Source organism: Scatophagus argus, chromosome 13 (genome assembly GCF_020382885.2).
Source record: "Scatophagus argus isolate fScaArg1 chromosome 13, fScaArg1.pri, whole genome shotgun sequence".
Taxonomy (NCBI): domain Eukaryota; kingdom Metazoa; phylum Chordata; class Actinopteri; family Scatophagidae; genus Scatophagus; species Scatophagus argus.
The window spans coordinates 17,727,442-17,744,995 of record NC_058505.1 but is presented as its reverse complement, the minus strand read 5'-3'; the positions used below and the strand labels follow the sequence as shown (position 1 = coordinate 17,744,995).

Below are 17,554 nucleotides of genomic sequence, written 5' to 3'. Positions count from 1 at the left end.
ACAGAAGCCATTGACATCAAGAAAAGGAAGCTCCTCAGGATGCGTGGAGGACAGTTGCTGGACCCAAAGTCCAACAACCTGAAACTGTACGCTAAGTGTAACGAGGGAGGCCAAGGACTAGTTACTGTCAGAGTTACTGTCCAGGATGAAACAACAAAGACCCAGCAATACATCAGGAAGACAGCTTCCTATACACCTAGCAGTTGCATAGGTGCATATGTTATATACAAACGAACACATGAGCATAATGGTGGTTATGAGCATAATACAGTATAATTTACAATGAAATGATAATGAAAATAGTAATAATATATATGTATATTTTAATAAATAATAACTTATAGCTTTAATATAATGTGATATGTACATCATTATACATACATACATCAGCATTATACATACATACATCATACTATATATATATATACAATACTTAATAAATACTCTTTTCCTTATTAATTCTGCGTAATATTTGCATGTAGAAGAGTGATAATGTGACCTAAAGTTATCTAAAAAAAGTTTCAAACCAAACCTACTGTGTCAGCCTGCAAAAGAGCCATCTCTACATCTGTACCATCTCCAGGTCTGCTGTGCTGCAGCTGAGTCTGGCCTCTGACCTTTCTGTTGAAGATGAGACAAAAGGAATTCCTCCTTCATGGGTCAAAAGTGTATCACTACAAACATCTTTTTGTAATGTTCCGCTCTTCACCACTAGATGTACAGAAAATGTACAGTAAATAAGAGGACACATACATTTTAAATTAACTTCCATCCATTTTCTATACCGCTTATCCGTCAGGGTCGCGGGGGGGCTGGAGCCTATCCCAGCTCACTACGGGCGAGAGGCGGGTACACCCTGGACTGGTCTAAATTAACTTCCTTTCTGTCTAATTTCATTGTACAGGCAACTGTTCAATGACAATAAAGGTCCTGAATCTTGAATCTTCTGTGGCTCAAAGAGGGACATATGTTTTATATTAAATGTTCACACTCAGACTGCAAGAGAATTTCAGTGGAACTGTCTCAGTTTGAGTTGCTTTCCTGTTTTTTTTCCCTGTGGTCCTAACTTTGAGAAAACATTTTGATCTTCACTGTGCTTGCTTTGGATGAAAGTGACTAGTGTGCAAATTCTGAAAGTAAGGATGTGTGTGTGCGTGTGTGTGTGTGTATGCTGTATGTGTGATACATCTCTTCCTGTGTCAAAGTCTTATATGAAAATCTGGAACCAAAACTCCAGAACCATCCACAGAGCCCCTGCCAGCATGTTTGTGTGCCTGTGGGTGTGTTTGTGTGACCATGCGTGGTTGTGTCCACTTGCATGGTAATGCACAATTCTGTGTGTGATTTACACCATGTGTGGATACATTTGTGTGTCTATGGCTGTGTGTGTGAGCTAGGCTGTTACTCTAAAATTTGTCTTGGCTCCTCTGGAGTTTTTCTGAAACCCAATTTCCTCCTTCCTCCTGTTCTCTGAAGCCCTACTGATTGGACTTCTCACTACCATCTTACTCTGAGCACAAACTTTTCCATTGAAATTCACTGGTAGTGACATGAGCTTTGCACATGAACTTGTCTGTTGTTTGTGTGTGTGCTTGTGTGTGTGTGCGTGTTCATGGTGCACAGATGTAACAACTCCCAGCTGCCTTGTCTGAACAGAAAGCACATCTGGAAAGAAGAGGAAGAAAAGATTCCAAAAAGAAGCAAAGGAAAAGAAGAGTAAAATGTAGCTTATCTCAGGTTTAATTTAATATCCTGTTTATTTGTTCTTAAATATGACATTTCTGATTCAGAAGCTGCACTGGAAAACATCTGGAAAAAGAATCACTCACATACATACACAATCATAGAGATTAGGACCACAGCCTTTAGAGCTCGCACGTTGTGTCTCTTTATGCTGCACTTACTGTGAACATGCATCTGCTTTTTCAGCATGTGAATTCGCATTTGTATGCATTTGCTTGATTTCCTTTTTTGTTGTTGTTTCTATTGTGATCTTTCTCTGTGCATGTTTGCATATGAAGTCAATGAAGTCTTTCCTTGTGTGCTTTCCGTGGAACAGTGAAAAGTTGGAGCCATGTTGGGAAAGTTGATGATTCTGGAACTGATTATGCAGAAATCCCCCTAGACTGAAATGTTCTTTTAGTCCATGTGAAAGGAATAAAGAAAAAAATTATAGAGTGAAATGATTGTGTGTGAGAAAGAGGGAGACTGAGAGAGATGCAGAAACTGGTTTATTCAGGAGGGAGGTCATTCCTATTCTATGAGTCACACTTTTTAACAGACCAGAACCCCCGCCCCCACAACCCTCCACCTCCACATCTCTCCATCTCTCCATCTCTCCATCACACACACACACAAACACACACACACACACACACATTTCTCCACTCTTCTTTTCTTTTTAAGGAAAAACCCTTCTCTGGCCAAGATGGAGAGAAGAGCTTAAGCGAGTAATAACTCTGGTCAGCAGCTGCCCTCCTCCTCCTCCTCCACTTCTTTTCTTTCTCATCTGTATTTGGTCGCCATGGCAAAATGCTGACAGCTGTCTCATTTCCAGCCATCTCCAGACCGATCATAGCCCACAACACATTCAGATAAAGTCAAGTTAAAAAGAATAAAACATCTACATGTGCAAGAACATCAACGTCTAAGGACTGAACAGGTCAGATCCAGGTTCACGACTTCAGTGGGAAACTTTTACCAGTTGCACCTTTGATGTAATATTATTAATATATAGGTTCCAATCATTTTACATGGCTATCTTCAATACTCTGTTGACCTAAAATACTTCTTCATCACCCTCCCCATGCTTATAGTCTAACATGTAACGGATGTGAAGCCTGTTCCTGACATCGCCCCCTGTGTTCTAGTCTGGATAACACATTAGTGGCAGTGTAACTGGTTAACGCATTGGCAGCACTGCAGGGTACATCAGAAAATTCAAGGAAATTTTGTACTCTGGCACACGCAAGTGTCGCTGCTGCCAACACGTGATCAGCATTTTATGATATGAAAGGAAATGTGCAGTAGAATGACTGAGTGTAGAAATGGTAAATCCTCTAAAAGAGAGACCTTCCGCCACGTGCACAAACAATGAGACACATACAAATAGGCAAACGGGCAGCTAAAGGTTCTTCAGCTGAATATAAACATGGTGAGCAGACTCATGGACAGACTGTCAGTGTTTACACCGAGTATAAACTTCTCCTACACGGCCTACTAATTGTAACCAGACCACCAGACACAACCGAGTGCCGTTTGTGTGTGAGTTTTATGAGTATGGGGGGCTTAAGTCTGCTCTTGATCCTGTTCCATTTCACTCTGACTTACCACATGTATGAGATTAACTGTGAAAACCTCCTAAATGCTCTATCTCAGGGACACAAAAGCTGTGTGTCCCCCAGGGTTGCGGCATGTGTTCATCTGAGGGCAACATCTATAAAATTGTCATATCTCCTCATACTAAACCGGCATTACTATCAGATTGTGGAGTTTAAGGAGTATTCGAATGGGGGTCTGTTCCAAACTGCAGCTGCGCTTTGGTATCCTCTTTTACTGGTTGATGGCAGTAATACTGGTACACAAGGCTACGCGTGCACGCGCGCACACACACGAGTTCACGCGGAGCCATAGCGCCTCCAAGCGGACACCAGTACCCACTACTGGGGTGCGCCGTGGGCGCACAAGAGGAGGGATCAGAGCCTGTTGCTGGGGCTGGTCAGGGACAGGAGAGCGAGCGGACGGCTCTTCTGCGGGTAGTTAACGCGCATCCACGGCTTTATTTCCCATTTTTTTGCTCCTATATACCCCTTTTCTTTTTCGGCTTTCCATCCTGCTGAAATGAGGAGATAATCAACAGAGGATCAGTTGCTAACGAAGTTTTGAAGTTGTTGGAAAGAGTTCGGGTAAGCTGCACTTTTACGCACAACAATGTAGCGATCACTCTTTCTCTCTATTTTCATTTTCCCCTCGTGTGTCGTTGCCTCTTTCTGTCTCTGTTTCTCTCAGCATGTCTTAAAACGTTCTCCCATCAATTAAAAAATGCACATATTTATCTATAAAAAAAACCGCTGCACAGACACACTCGTACACGCGTCATCCACAAACTATATTTGTAAAGAAAAGGGAATAAATAGAGCATGTGCTGCTATCTCTGTATATTTTTGCATGATTCACCTGTGCAGTGATGTTCCCACTCCTCTCCCTAACAGAGAGAGACGAGGGAACATCTGCAGGAGCCACTCGACCGCAGCTCTCAGCTGTCTGTACGCTAGAGGGAGACACAGCAAACGCTGTGGCTGACAATCTGTCTGGTCATATTTGCGCTTCAAATGTTCAAAAAGGGTCTAAAACTAAGAGTTGGAGAATAGTGTAGCTGGATAAATAAGCTGCCAGCTAGTGCGGGGTGACTTTACATTTCATTTGCTCTATTGTGAAAAAAAAAACATTTTAAGAGAAAATGCTCAACTGGTAGGTTTACATGTAATTATGTAAAATGTCATTTGTATGTTGTATATATATAATTGTAACTGTCTTCTCTGTTTTTTCGCTTGCAAATTTTTGCAGTGTAATAATACCATGCAATGCTACAGTGGACATGCGTTGGCAGAATGTCCAGTGGTGGGCACTTGCTGGGTTCAGATGTTTGGAGTTGATGTAGAGTGTGGGATAGACAACAAGACAACTGTAGGCATTGATTGACATTTTGCCAGAGGTGTCAGAAAGAGTGTTTACTGTTTTTAAGGGCAGTCAACCCCCAGAGGCCTGCATGGACATAGTAGCTGGAACATTAATTGTTCATACTGGGCACTCAAGGGCCCTGAAGGCCTCATATAAAATGAGTCAGTTAGTTTGTTTGTGTACTTTGAATAACTGCAGATTTGTTTTCAAATATGCACACCTGAGGTAATAGGGGCATTGAGGCAGGTCCTGTATGATTACCTGTCTTGTCTAAATTTACATGATATATATTCCTCTATAAATTTGTCTTTAACCAAATTACAAACAATGGTCAGAGCGCCAGCGCCCCCAAATGGGATAAACTGGCTATGACAGCCAGTGAACCCAGGTTCACTGCCAGAGAGGGGAAAGCCTCTGTAGAGCAGCAGTCCGAGGCCTTATGACATCTTGTTGTTGAAATTCAAAATGTTAGACTTGCTCTGTTCAATTAGCAGCCTACTCTCTGCTGTTAGTGCAGGCTCTTCATGTCTATACAATTTGTCATTGACTTGAAAGGATGAGGTGCTCTGTTTAGATAAGATAACTGGTTCCATTTGGAATAATCCACAATGAGGCAAATGTCCACCCATGTCGAGATCAGTCACTTCTAGCTTCTGTTGCTTCCACCATTTAACTCAACAAGGAAGTCATGGCATGCTATCAAAACCTATTACATAACTCTGTGGCAGCCATTTTGTGTCCTGAACACCAGTCAGAAGACTCTCCTTTATACAGTTCCTTTCAATTTGATACCAGGTGCAAAATCTGGATGAAGAAATTATTTTTACCTGTTTTGTGAATTCATTCTTTGGCAGTCAACTTGACATGTGAATCAGACACCATACAGCATGTGGGTGATCAGAAAAATCTATATTATTAGACTACATCACATCAAAGGTTGTTACGTTGCTGGTTATTTTGAAATAAGCACATAAAATGTGTTTTTTCCTGTAGTTTATGTCTTTTAAATTTTCCACAAGGTCTATTTCCTCTTTATTGATGTTGAGAAATAAAGTAAGAAAAAAACAAAGAGACTGTGAAGACTCAGATGTGTCTTGTGCTTTTCTGTGTCAGACGGGAGAAGAGGAAGATGCTGGGGTTGGAGGTCGTCGTGTTCTGTCTTCTTTTTGGAGCCCTGACTCATGGCCAGCAAACAGAGTGCGCCAGTGAGTGCCATGAAAGCGAACCCCTGTTGCTTCACAGCCACAGTAACATGTCATGTTATCACAGTTGTGGTGATATGACATGGAACATTTCATACTGCTGATTTAAATGCACTGCGATTTTCCATGAATGTTTTATATGTGTGTTTTTGTGTGTATGTTCCTTCCAGAGAAGAATGACTGTCCCATAGATGTGTACTTCACCATAGACACATCTGAGACCATCGCCCTGCAGGAACCACCCCCTGGATCGCTGGTGGAGAGCATCAAGGTTCCCTTTTTTATGTGCAAATTACTGGTTTAAAAACCCAGACATAAATATTCCCAATTTATAGTGCCAGTATTAGCTGTGCTGTGTAATGTGTTGTTGTATAATCTTGTTGTTGTAGACGTTCGCAAAGCAGTTTGTACAGCGTTTAGAAGATGCTGAATTCAGAGGCACTGTGCGCATCAACTGGAACATCGGTGGACTGCACTTCTCCCAAGAGCAGAGGGTGTTCAGTCGCATCGGATCCAAAAATGATTTCATTACTGTGAGTGGTACATCCCTCCCCGTGTATAAATACATCTATACTGTATGTAGATATTACAAGCGAGTTAAAGATAAATAGTTTGTTGGATTGCATTTGGGTGTTTTTAAAACCGAGTGACGAACTGATAAGTTTGACATTTATCCCAGTAATACTGATTAAAGCTGCACCAGGCATATTGACTCTAAATGGATGGAAATGTTGGACCTGATATGTTCAGAAAGCACAATGTTCTGAATGCATGTCCTTCCTTGCTGAGATTTCTGACCCATGACCACACCCAGCAGGTCTTTCATATGTAGAAAAAACATCTATGGAGCGTTGCTGCCCCACTGACTACTGCTAATGAGGGTGTTTTTTTAGCTTAGCACACATTTATTAACTCTTATAACAACCAGGGGTGGATGAATCTGTTTAGTTCAACCACCTGTGGCCCCTTCTACAATCTACAATTTTACAATCTAGAAATGTAAAGCTAGAGTTCAAAAAGAAGAAAAGACAACAAACAAACATTTTTAAAAAACAAACAAACAAATTTCTTTGTACTGCAGAGCAAAAATTTCTGTTCAGCAGCACTGTTAACTCCAAGGTGGACAATTGCAAAATTACCTTCAATTGCATCGTGTCTTCACATTTGATTCCAATCAGAGCTTTTGGTGTTTATCTCCCTCATTCTGCACTGTTAAAAAAGGCAAAATGTTACAAAAATCTAAAATAATTAAAATAAAACATTAAAAAAAACAAAAACAAACAAACAAAAACAAAACAGTGAGTCTTTTACATGCAGATTATTTATTGCTATGAGGAGTATCTTCTTGGAGTATCTGCTGGACACCTGCCAACTGGTCCCAGCCCAGAGGAACATATCCTCTGTAAAGCAAGGAACTGTTATTTTTATACAATCATAATTATTAAGCTTTAACAGTCATCAGCATTTAATCAAATTACCACTAAATGGATACCACAGAGTGAAGCTGATACTTTCTGGCGCTCCTGAGAGCCTCAGGTCCATGGGCGGCTGCTCGCCTTTCCTGAACTTAACAAGTCACACTCAGCTGTCTCTACAGGGCGTCAATGGAATTCGTTACCTGGGTAAGGGCACCTACATCGACTGCGCCCTTACCAACATGACTCAAGAAATGCTACGTTCAACCTCATACCCCAGAGCCCTTCGATTTGCTGTGGTTATCACTGATGGCCATGTGACTGGAAACCCATGTGGGGGAATCAAAGTGGCAGCAGAGAGGGCTCGCGACGAGGGTATCCGGATGTTTGTCGTGGCAGCATCGAAGAACGTTGAAGAGACGGGGTTGAGGGAGATCGCCAACTCTCCAGCGACAGTCTACAGGCGGGATTTCATGGCTGTGGATCTGAGCCAGGGCAGAGCCATTATACACACGGAAACCATTGACCGCATTATCAAGACAATGGTAAGACACAAACACACACTGAGACATACAGAGAAACATGAAACATCAATCTCACACCGTGCTTCTTTTGTCTTCACAGAAACATTTGGCGTATGTAGAGGTAAGAGTGCACAGAGAGCTCAGATAAATCAGAAAGATTTATGTTTCAGACTATATCATCACTGAATGTGTGTCTTCATTTCCTGTACAACACAGTGTCACAGTGTGTCCTGTCTGGAGACACCGGGGCCTCCCGGTCCAAAAGGCCACAGAGGACAAAAAGTGAGTTTCACACACGCACATGTACTTACTTACAGAATATGCACACAAGTCACTCTCATCCTCACAGATATTTTCTCCTTATATTTCACTGACTGCAGGGAGCTAAGGGAGACAACGGAGAACCAGGTCTGAAAGGAGAAAGAGGTCGCCCAGGAGACCCCGGTATTGAGGGTCCAATCGGTCAGCCTGGTATCAAAGTAAGACATTGAACATGCACCTGTTCATTGTTCATTGTTCACTACACTAGGACAAATGAGTGTTTGGTTTGCATTTACATTGCTGTAAATCTTGTGTTTTTTGTCTCTATAGGGAGAACCAGGTCTTAAGGGAGAGAAGGTATGGTATAATTTTTCTTTTGGGTGGATCAGATTCATCAATGCATAACATAAATTGTCTTAAATGATGTAATTTCTATTAAATTACATAATTTGTATGTGAATGATAATAATGTACATAAAATGGCTGTTGTTCTTCTGTCTGCTCAAAGGGAGAGATAGGAACACAGGGGAAAAAGGTAGGACTTTTTTATCTTTATGATTTATTACGTAACCAAATTATTTTTTTTAATTTTTTAATTTAATTTTTTTCTAATGTAATTGTCTCCTCTCTTTGGCGTTAGGGTGTGGCTGGCATCCCAGGACGCAATGGGACAGATGGACAGAAGGTAGGTGCTGGATTTTGAGAACCAACTGTCATCACACTATTTAGGGAACAAAATGTAGTATTGAATTTGATTCTGTAATGAAATTTTCAAAAAGTAATTGAAGTGAAATTTTGGATTTTAAGATTCTTTTGTAATACATTTTTTTCCATTGTCATTTCCTAGGGTAAAATTGGACGGATTGGTGCTCCTGGCTGCAAAGGAGACCCAGGCGATAGAGTATGGCATTCAACACTATTTAAAATCAATAGTACATCCATACTGTGTTGTGTTATGGCCTATTTATGTTTGTTTGTGTGATGCTTTGTAGGGTCCTGATGGTCACCCTGGAGACGTTGGTGAACGTGGTTCCCCTGGAGCTGCAGGAGAGAAGGTACAAAGTCTCATTTTTTGCTTAAAACAGAATCTGTTAGCCATCCAACCTTTGGTTGCCTCTGTCTGACTGTCTATGTGCATGTATACTTGTGTCTTGTCTGTAGGGTGATTCCGGTCGCCCTGGAAGACCTGGTCCCTCTGGTCCAACTGGAGAATCCGGACCAAAGGTAAATACAGGAACAGAGATAGCTGATTTTTGCTGGTGCAGATATCAGATCTTAGTTGTGAAAGGCTAAGCTCTGGTGCTTCTTCCACAGGGAGAGAGGGGAAGTCCTGGGTCACCCGGGGTCCCTGGACTGAAAGGAAATCCAGTAAGACCGAAATACATTCAGACACACACTCATTTTGTCCATCATGTAGCTCACCTGTGTGTCGTTTTTTTCAGGGAACCCCTGGGCTTCCAGGAGTCAGAGGAGAGCCGGTAAGATTCACCCATAATCTAATGTTCCCCTTCATGGATGTATTTACTTTGTGTTGCCTTTTTAATTGTTCTTGTGCTCTAGGGGAGAAGAGGAGATTATGGAGTAAAAGGTAATCAAGGCCCAGATGGAATTAAGGGAGATAAGGTATGAGGTTATGTGCCAACTGTGAAACATTTCTGCATGATGAGCACTTTGTCTCTGCTCAGATTATTTGTTTGATTTCAATACATTATTCTGTCACTGGGCTCGAAGGAGATCATTGCTGATTTTATGTTTCAGGGTGAAATGGGGCCAGAGGGCATGAGAGGACTTCCTGGCGAATCAGGAAACAAAGGAACTAAGGTGAGAATAATTGTATTATCTTTATAATATGTATTTGTTCAAAGGAACACCATACACTCTTAGGCTCTTCAATCTAACACACTTTGTTGCACCTGTTTCTCTCTTCTGAACAGGGAGACAATGGCCTGCCAGGCCCCAGAGGACCACCAGGGGCACCAGGAGAGGCTGGAAGAAATGTAGGTCGCTTTTGGGTGTCACATGATAAAGTCCCTCAGAGGTACACTACCTCACGTAGCTTACATTAACAATATTTGTACTACAGGGTACCAGAGGTGACCCTGGTGATGCTGGACCAAGAGGAGAACCAGGACAGCCTGGACCAAAGGTGTGTGTGTGTGTGTGTGTGTGTGTGTGTGTGCATGTGCATGTATGTGTATGTGTTAGTGTGTTAGCATCTTCCTTGGACTGTTTTCTAGTTGTAGTTCTTTGTATTGATAGTTCCTTGTATCTCTATTCAGGGAGACCCTGGAAGACCCGGTTTTAGCTATCCAGGGCCAAGAGGACCATCGGTAATGTATACATGCATCTCCTTACATTTGCTAAACAGAGGGAAACACTTGACTTGAACAAAGCATTCTTCTACTGTTGTTCAGGGCGACAGAGGAGAGAAGGGCAATCGTGGTCCTCGTGGAAGCAGGGGAGACTGTGGTCAAAAGGGTACACCTGGAGATAAAGGACCTCCGGGAGAGGGAGTGAGTAACCCCTCATTGTAGGATGTATGCTGTCAGTGGAGCAGAAGATGTTGGTATAAAGTGCAGTTAAACAATGAAAATTATTTTTCTGCTTACAATAGGGTGAACCTGGACCTCAGGGCGAGCCTGGCCTAAGAGGACCAAGAGGAGAGATTGGGCGTGACGTAAGTATACAAGAAATGCATTATAAATCATCAAAACCCTCATACAGGTGCTTTCCTGGTCACTGACATTGTGCAGATGAAGGAAACATTCAGCTGCATCCAGCATCCAGCAGATGCAAAAGCTGAGAGTCATGGTGTGATACTATATGTGTTCTCTTCCACTACAGGGAGATCCTGGCCCTGAGGGAGATCCTGGCCTCACTGTAAGAACTTCTCACCACTCTTTTAGTTACTGGCACATCAACAGAAACACACAGGGGTTATGATGGATGTAACAGTATGATGTTTCTTCCTGCAGGAGTGTGATGTCATGAACTACATCAGGGAAACATGTGGCTGCTGTGGTGAGTTTACTTATCACTGTGTTGTAATTCCTAATCTGAACACTCTCTGATTGGCTGTCAGATTCTCACTATTTGTGTTTCTGTCTTCAGACTGTGAGAAACGCTGTGGAGCCCTGGATATTGTGTTTGTGATTGACAGCTCAGAGTCAGTGGGTCTGACCAACTTCACTCTGGAGAAGAATTTTGTCATCAACACCATCAATAGACTGGGATCCCTTGCCAAGGACCCCCAGTCAGAGACAGGTAGATATGCATTTGTGCATGCACATGTTCCCTTGCTTTTTAAATCACACAGTGTTAAAAGAACAAGTAGGCTATCAGCTTGATGTAAACACAGTTGTTTGTGTTCCCAGGCACAAGAGTAGGAGTTGTTCAGTACAGCCATAGTGGCACCTTCCAGGCCATCCGGCTCGACGACCCCAAGATCGACTCACTGTCTGCTTTTAAGGTCTTACAGTCAAACAGAAACAAACATGCATGCAAACAGCTTTGAGGCTTGAGGCAGGTGAAAGTCATTACAATAAGATATGTATATACATATCCCTGTCTCAATATTTACCAACACATATGATCTGGAATTCAGTAAATGATATTGAATAATAAGGCTGGCACTATTAGTTATGTTTTATACTGTAAAAAAAATTTCATTAAAACACTAGTCACAACTAGATATATCTTATTCTTCTGTGTCATAAAGCTCTATTGTGGTAAAAAAAAATATGAATAAATAAAGGGAAAAAACACCCTAGTGTCTCAAACTATTCTACTGGCTGACATGTCCTTTAATGATAGTGAACACGACCTTTGTAAAAATGACCCACACTGACTTCACATCACTGCACTGTACATACATATCTCTCACATATTGACTTACCTATATTTCAGGATGCAGTGAAGCGGTTGGAGTGGATTGCTGGAGGAACATGGACTCCATCCGCTCTGAAGTACGCCTACGACAACCTGATCAGGGACAGCCGCAGAGCCAAAGCCAACGTTACTGTAGTTGTCATCACTGATGGACGCTTTGACCCCAGAGATGATGATTCTCTGCTCACCTACCTGTGCAGGTGCCTGACACTGCTGCTGTATTATGAGGTTTAGAATTAGCATTTGTGGAGAAGAAAAATATTTTTCTGTTTTTCTCATTGCTTGTATTTGTGTTTACCGGATCCATGTGAGCAGTGATCCCAGTGTTGATGTGAGTGCCATCGGTATTGGTGACATGTTTGACCAGCTTGAGGAAAATGAGAGTCTTAAGAGCATCGCCTGCCAGAGGGATGGCAGGGTCCTGGGCATGAGGCGTTTTGCAGACCTGGTGGCTGAAGAGTTCATCGACAAGATCGAAACTGTGCTCTGCCCAGGTATGCTCATCATGGAAACTCACATTATGTACAATACATTCATCTAACTGTCTATGAAAGTCTGATTTGGTTTATGTCCTTTTTCTCTTACATTCTGTCTTTGTCTTTGTTGTAGATCCTATCGTTGTATGCCCTGACCTTCCTTGTAAATCAGGTAACATTTAAAAATATTGTCACTTAATGTCCTGTTTTCAAATTTGACATGTTGTTTCAGCATGTAGGTTTGGTTAACCAGCGTTATTAAGGCGTCAATATGCTCCAAAGGAAGTGTTTGTTGGCTTGTCAAACAGTATTAGTTCAGAGGGGAATTTTTGTATCTTTAAGAAACTGACAGTCCTTCTTCTTCATTCTTTACACAACTTCTTCGTTCACTTTTTGTGTGTACAACCGAGTGTAACACCTTGAACGCCTCTGAGGAAAGACTCAAAAGCGTGCATCATTATCCCCATTTGTACGATTCTACACACCCTGCATCTTTAAGGCAGTTGGCTTTGTGTCTCACCTTTGAGCGGGCCATTGAGAACAGGTATAAACATTTTGGTCTTCAGATGTGTTCGGACAACACCTTTGTATCAGCTAGTTTGTTTGAAGCATACTGACGCCTTTAAACTACTTTAAGGACTAGATGCGTTGTGGCTTCAACTGAAGTTGTGTCAGTTCACATCCTTTGTTATATTGCAATTAATTCATGGTTCTGTAAAGCTGACAAACAAGACCAAACTCAGCAGTTTAGAAACTTGGTGTATCTCCGGCATCTTTTTTGGCTGTGTTGATGCGTCGTGTTTGTGGGACCCAGCCCACAATGTTATTCCGCCCACTTGTTTCAGGAGGGGGCGTCGTTGCGGGGCAAGCCCCTCCCTCCTGGAAGCCACTGGCAGAGGAAGGCAGCCCTTCATTGGTCCCCACCTCTTTGGAGGGTGTGGCCAGCCTGCTGAATGGCCTGAGCGAGCAGCAGTACGGGGTTGGCGTTGCAACCATGGCATACACAGCCCAGAGAGCCAAACTCGCCCAAGGAACGGACAGGGAGCAGTGGACCCAACTGTTCATCGACTCCTTCAAATATGTCTATGGAGACATTATGGGAGACCCAGAAAAAGCCTTAGGACTTTGCTAATGCTAATATGCTAACCTTGCTACCTCAAAATTATCGATGCCAATAACTAATAAGCTTACTGCTGGACATAGAATAGATTTTATTAAAAGTGAGGGCATTTTTTAAACTCTGCGGGTGTAATACATATTGTGGCTGTTGGAAAAGAATCGCATGACATGAAACTGGTCCCGTGCTAACACCTCAGAGCACCCTTAGTACAGCTACTCTAAATAATGGGACAATTTCCAATGTGGACTCAAGATGCTCCCTCTCCTCAAAGAATTAATTAATAATTAGTAATTCTGAAATAACATACTTTCTCAGAAAAGTATTTCTGTTATAAATATGAGACATATCATTTTCTTCCACGTAGATGGAGGAAAAAGAATGAGTAAAGGGGGTTTTTCATTCACATGGAAAGCGAATGTCACCCTTATTCTGCAGAGCCATTCATGTGGCTCCTGTATAGCATACAGTGGCTCTTTGATGAATCCTCATTTCCACTGTGAATCACAAGCTCGCTGAATCACTCTGACAACATATCTTTTGCTGTTTTGCACATATCCATGGTTACGGTGAATCACTCATGTTGGTGAAAAGGCCATGACATGTGGAAAGTATCTGGTTTTATACATGCCACATTATACTGTATATGAGGCAGAAGTTGATGTATGTGGATGTTTGGTTATTGACTTGGCACTGACAGTGAAGGGACTATTGTATGTTATGCCCTTGATTGGTGCATGTTTTCTCTGCATGTGGCTTGGCTTGTAAAGTAGGCTGACTAGAAGAAAATGACTACAGAGCGGCTTTAACCAGATGTCATGGTATTATGTTAGCTCTATGACTGCAACTTGCTGATGTGAACTATTGTTTTGTATAAAATGTATTCTTGTTTTTATGAAGTCATCTCAAGAGAATAAAATTTTAGAGCAAACAAAAATAATGCTTTCTTGATGAAGCTACTCTGCGAGGATGTATGCATGTTTGGAAGTATACGATGTAACATGTAACAGTATATCTTGTACTGGCTTTTACCTCTTAGCATCTGTGTTCCAGTTGTAGCTTGCTGAGCACCATGTTTGAGTTAAAACTTTATGTCATGTTTGTGTGTCTGTTCCAGAGCCTGCTGTGGCTAGCTGCGTTCAACGACCAGTAGATGTGGTGTTTCTGTTGGATGGGTCTGAGAGGATGGGACTGGAAAACCACCGCAAGGCTAAAGAGTTCATCGAGAACGTTGCTCGTCGACTCACCCTGGCCGGCGACAAGTCAGACGCAAGGAATGCCCGCTTGGCTCTGCTGCAGTATGGCAGTCCTACAGAACAGAGGGTGGAGTTTCCACTCACACACGATCTCGCAGTGATCTCTGATTCGCTAGCAGCAATGACCTACATGGACTCCTCGTCTGCGTTGGGTAGCGCTATCATCCACGCTGTCAACAATGTGGTAATTCCAAAGGTACAAACAAACACAAGCATGTTTGTTGGATTTATAGGCAGCAAAACCTGCAAAGGAATAGTTCAGCATTTTTGGAAATTTGCTTAGGAAGGAAAGAAACCAGTAAGGATATATCCCAAAATGCTGGAAAAATGGTATTGATCTTGTCATCTAACTCTTGGCAAGAAGCAAAAAAGTGTATTTCTTTAATATTGCACGTGGTGTTTTCTAGGATGGAGAACGCTTGGCTCGTCGCAACGCTGAGCTGGCCTTTGTGTTCATCACTGATGGCATCACAGCACGGGAGCAGCTGGATGAAGGCGTGTCCTCCATGAGGCGAGCAGAAGGGGTTCCCACAGTGATTGCAATAGGATCAGACACAGATGAAGAGGTGCTGCGAAAGGTGTCGTTAGGGGACATGTCAGCCATCTTTAGAGCAGATGACTACACCATGCTGACCAAGTCCTCATTTTTTGAGCGCTTTGTGCGCTGGATATGCTAGTGAGGAACTCTTTACACACCATAGAATTAGAATACACAGAGTGAAAGAAAGGCTAACGTCTTCAGTGTACACATAAACCAATTCATCTACACCAAAGCATGTAATAGACCCGCCCATTCACAACAGTCCATCATGTCAGTGTCACATTATGGCTCACCAAGGTGTGAAAATTACACGTTCTCATGCTGACAAAACATTTCAGGTGACAGTCACAGTTTGGTTAGATTTAGGCAAAGAAAATGCTTGGTTAAGTTTAGGAAAAGATTATGATTTGGATTAAATAAGACTTGGACTTTTGGCTCTGAATGGAACACATACCCATCCACCCTTAAGTATTCAGACTATGTTTCTCTTTACACTACTTTCTTCTTTTGCTGCTGTCATTATTGCCCATTTCTGGTACCGCACCTTCTTAGATGAACGAACTTTTCACGCCTGCAGGTGAAGCAAAATGTGACACTGACACAGTATCCTCTAGTGGATCTGCAGGTGTATGGGGTGAGACTGAGAACATACATACACACACACACACACACACACACACACACACACACACAGGCTTCAACAGACCTCTGTGATTGTTACCTTTACTGGATATAAGGCACTGAGATGGGTATCCAGTTGTTATGGGAGATTAACAGTTTACAAAAGCTAGAACAATCCATGCAGGACCAGTTGACATACAAACATACACTAACACATAGGCATGCAATATCATTTGTAACGTGGTTGTTGTATTAATTCTAAATCTATGGTCAACAATTCCAGCCAAAGACACTCATAGATGTATGATTATTGAATGTGTACGAAACAAAATGGAGGTTTTATTTTGTTTTTATTTTGTACTGATTTTCAGTTTTTGGAAAAGAGCGCTCTCTCCCTCCCTCCCTGCCTCTCTCTTCCTCTCTATCTCTCCCTCCCTCTCTAAGTCTGTCTTCACAAATTCAGTATTCACGTTAAAGGTGCTAATGTAGAAATAAAAAACAAAGCCATCTGAATGGTTCTGAACACTTTTTACATCATGTTATGCTGTAATTACTGTCGTTTGTTCAGGGGGTAAAGGCATGTGCACTCTCCAGGGAGAAAAAAGAATCACACATCAATGCACCACACGAGAATCACATACACACAAGCACACACACAAGTTGCAGTTAATTACACATACATTGACAAACATAAAAGAAACTAATCTGTAAACATAAAGTCTAAATAAAACCTAATGTGGTGACTCCAGCACTGTCTTTTGTGTTTTCAAGGTATATAAATGTGTTAATATATTTTTGATCTCTGTGTAATTTTAACCCCATAAGAGTTATTCTCTCTCGCTCTGTGTCATCCAGTGCACAAAATGTGTGTTTGTGCTTCTGGTCTCCTCTGCTGTACAAACAAGTACAAAACAGCAAATTCAACAGTGTATCCAGACTAATCCACTACATTGTACAGTATAATACTAATAGTGTACATCACACTTTATGGCAAATATTTTTCTTTTTACTCCGTGACAGCTTTAGTTACTTGCCCACTGGTACATTCGGGTTATGAATACAAAATACATTATTTAAAATCCAATTATAAAGTATGATTAAGATTAAGTGGGCGGCAGGGCACGTGGTTAGCACTGGCGCCTCATAGCTAGGGGGTTCCAGGTTCGAATCCCGGTCTGGGTCCTCCGGTCCGGGTACTCCGGCTTCCTCCCACAATACCAAAAACATGCACATTAGGTTAATTGGCTACTCTACATTGGCCCTAGGTATGTGTGTGAGTGTGTGGTTGTCTGCCTTTGTGTGTTGGCCCTGCGATTGACTGGCGACCAGTCCAGGGTGAACCCCGCCTCTCGCCCGTAGTCAGCTGGGATAGGCTCCAGCTCCCCCGCGACCCTGACGGATAAGCGGTATAGAAAATGGATGGATGGATTCTGAAATGGTCCATTCTGTATGTGTACTTTAATTTTTGGTAGGTCATTTTAATATGCACTTTTAATTTTGATGTTAATATTTATGTTGCTTAATTAATTAAATTTTGCACAATCTATAGTGAGTATTTTTATGTCGCGACTTT

General features: G+C 42.0%; 1 protein-coding gene across 2 annotated transcripts; it reads left to right on the top strand.

Annotated features, from left to right (window-relative positions):
* The first annotated feature begins 3,686 nt into the window (after positions 1-3,686).
* col6a2 (collagen, type VI, alpha 2) lies at positions 3,687-16,729 on the top strand. 2 transcript variants are annotated; one of them, XM_046409159.1, is made up of 32 exons: positions 3,689-3,905; positions 5,794-5,885; positions 6,053-6,153; positions 6,272-6,415; positions 7,480-7,842; positions 7,922-7,942; positions 8,038-8,103; positions 8,202-8,300; positions 8,413-8,439; positions 8,591-8,617; positions 8,723-8,767; positions 8,930-8,983; positions 9,075-9,137; positions 9,244-9,306; positions 9,397-9,450; positions 9,525-9,560; positions 9,643-9,705; positions 9,841-9,903; positions 10,017-10,079; positions 10,166-10,228; positions 10,362-10,412; positions 10,497-10,595; positions 10,697-10,759; positions 10,927-10,962; positions 11,058-11,103; positions 11,194-11,346; positions 11,457-11,551; positions 11,989-12,170; positions 12,286-12,464; positions 12,580-12,618; positions 14,681-15,015; positions 15,227-16,729. In XM_046409159.1, the coding sequence occupies exons 2-32, from the start codon at positions 5,810-5,812 to the stop codon at positions 15,494-15,496; spliced, it is 3,039 nt and encodes a 1,012-aa protein (XP_046265115.1). In that variant the 5' UTR covers positions 3,689-3,905; positions 5,794-5,809; the 3' UTR covers positions 15,497-16,729. The 2 variants fall into 2 exon arrangements, with proteins under 2 accessions (XP_046265116.1, XP_046265115.1); XM_046409160.1 differs by lacking the exons at positions 14,681-15,015; positions 15,227-16,729 and adding an exon at positions 13,292-14,636 and having other exon boundaries at positions 3,687-3,905.
* Positions 16,730-17,554: the final 825 nt, after the last annotated feature.